This window comes from Salvelinus sp. IW2-2015, linkage group LG26 (assembly GCF_002910315.2).
Source record: "Salvelinus sp. IW2-2015 linkage group LG26, ASM291031v2, whole genome shotgun sequence".
NCBI classification, from domain to species: domain Eukaryota; kingdom Metazoa; phylum Chordata; class Actinopteri; order Salmoniformes; family Salmonidae; genus Salvelinus; species Salvelinus sp. IW2-2015.
In genome coordinates, this window is record NC_036866.1 from 2,015,221 (window position 1) to 2,015,908 (window position 688).

At 43.8% G+C, this 688-nt stretch overlaps 1 protein-coding gene across 1 annotated transcript in view; it reads right to left on the minus strand.

Annotated features, from left to right (window-relative positions):
* LOC111952662 (kinesin-like protein KIF14) overlaps positions 1-688 on the minus strand; it is a 34,577-nt gene that overhangs the window by 8,089 nt on the left and 25,800 nt on the right. Inside the window, 1 exon segment of the mRNA XM_070435371.1 lies at positions 41-193. Coding sequence (XP_070291472.1) covers positions 41-193 — 153 coding nt within the window.

The following is a 688-nucleotide window of genomic DNA, read 5'->3' on the forward strand; positions in this document are numbered from 1 at the left end:
GGGGGGGGGGGGCGCAAGTGAGAGACCGATGTGGTCTTACCTTGCCCGTGGCCTCGGCCCACAGCTCAGTCACGTGGAGCTGGGTCCCGGTCAACGCCGCCAGGTGGCTGATGACCTGCAGGGCCGAGGCCAGACACTGACCACTCTTCCTGTGGGCCTCGTTCACCATGGACGAGATCTCAGAGTCACAGCCCTGGGGACCACACGGGAAATGGACATTAAATTAACAAATTGGTTAATGAATTAAAACAGTCTTTTTATTTTAATGTATTCTGAGTATTTGTGAATGTGAAGCCATATTATATTAGGGAGAGGGTGGAGAAGGTTAAAAAATATGTTTAGTGCTGGTACTGGATAGGAATTTTGTATATATTTATTTGACTCAAGGTTGAGAATTCCCCTATGCTCATACATTTCCATACGAGCAGTGAAACAGCTCAAAGCTAAAACCTGTCAATCACAGATGTGGATTTTGATAGAGCGAGGTGAGAGGTAAGGTATAGGTAAAGGAGGTAAGGTGTCAAACTGACTTAACTGGAAATGATTTGCCTTTTAGTGCCTTTGAATCTTTTCAAATTAACTGAGATAAAAATCCCGAGATCTTTCTAGAATGTCTTTACTGTAATTCACCATGAAATTATTTGCACTAAAACCAGTCAACAATGCATATGTGGAGCTGAGCAAAAAG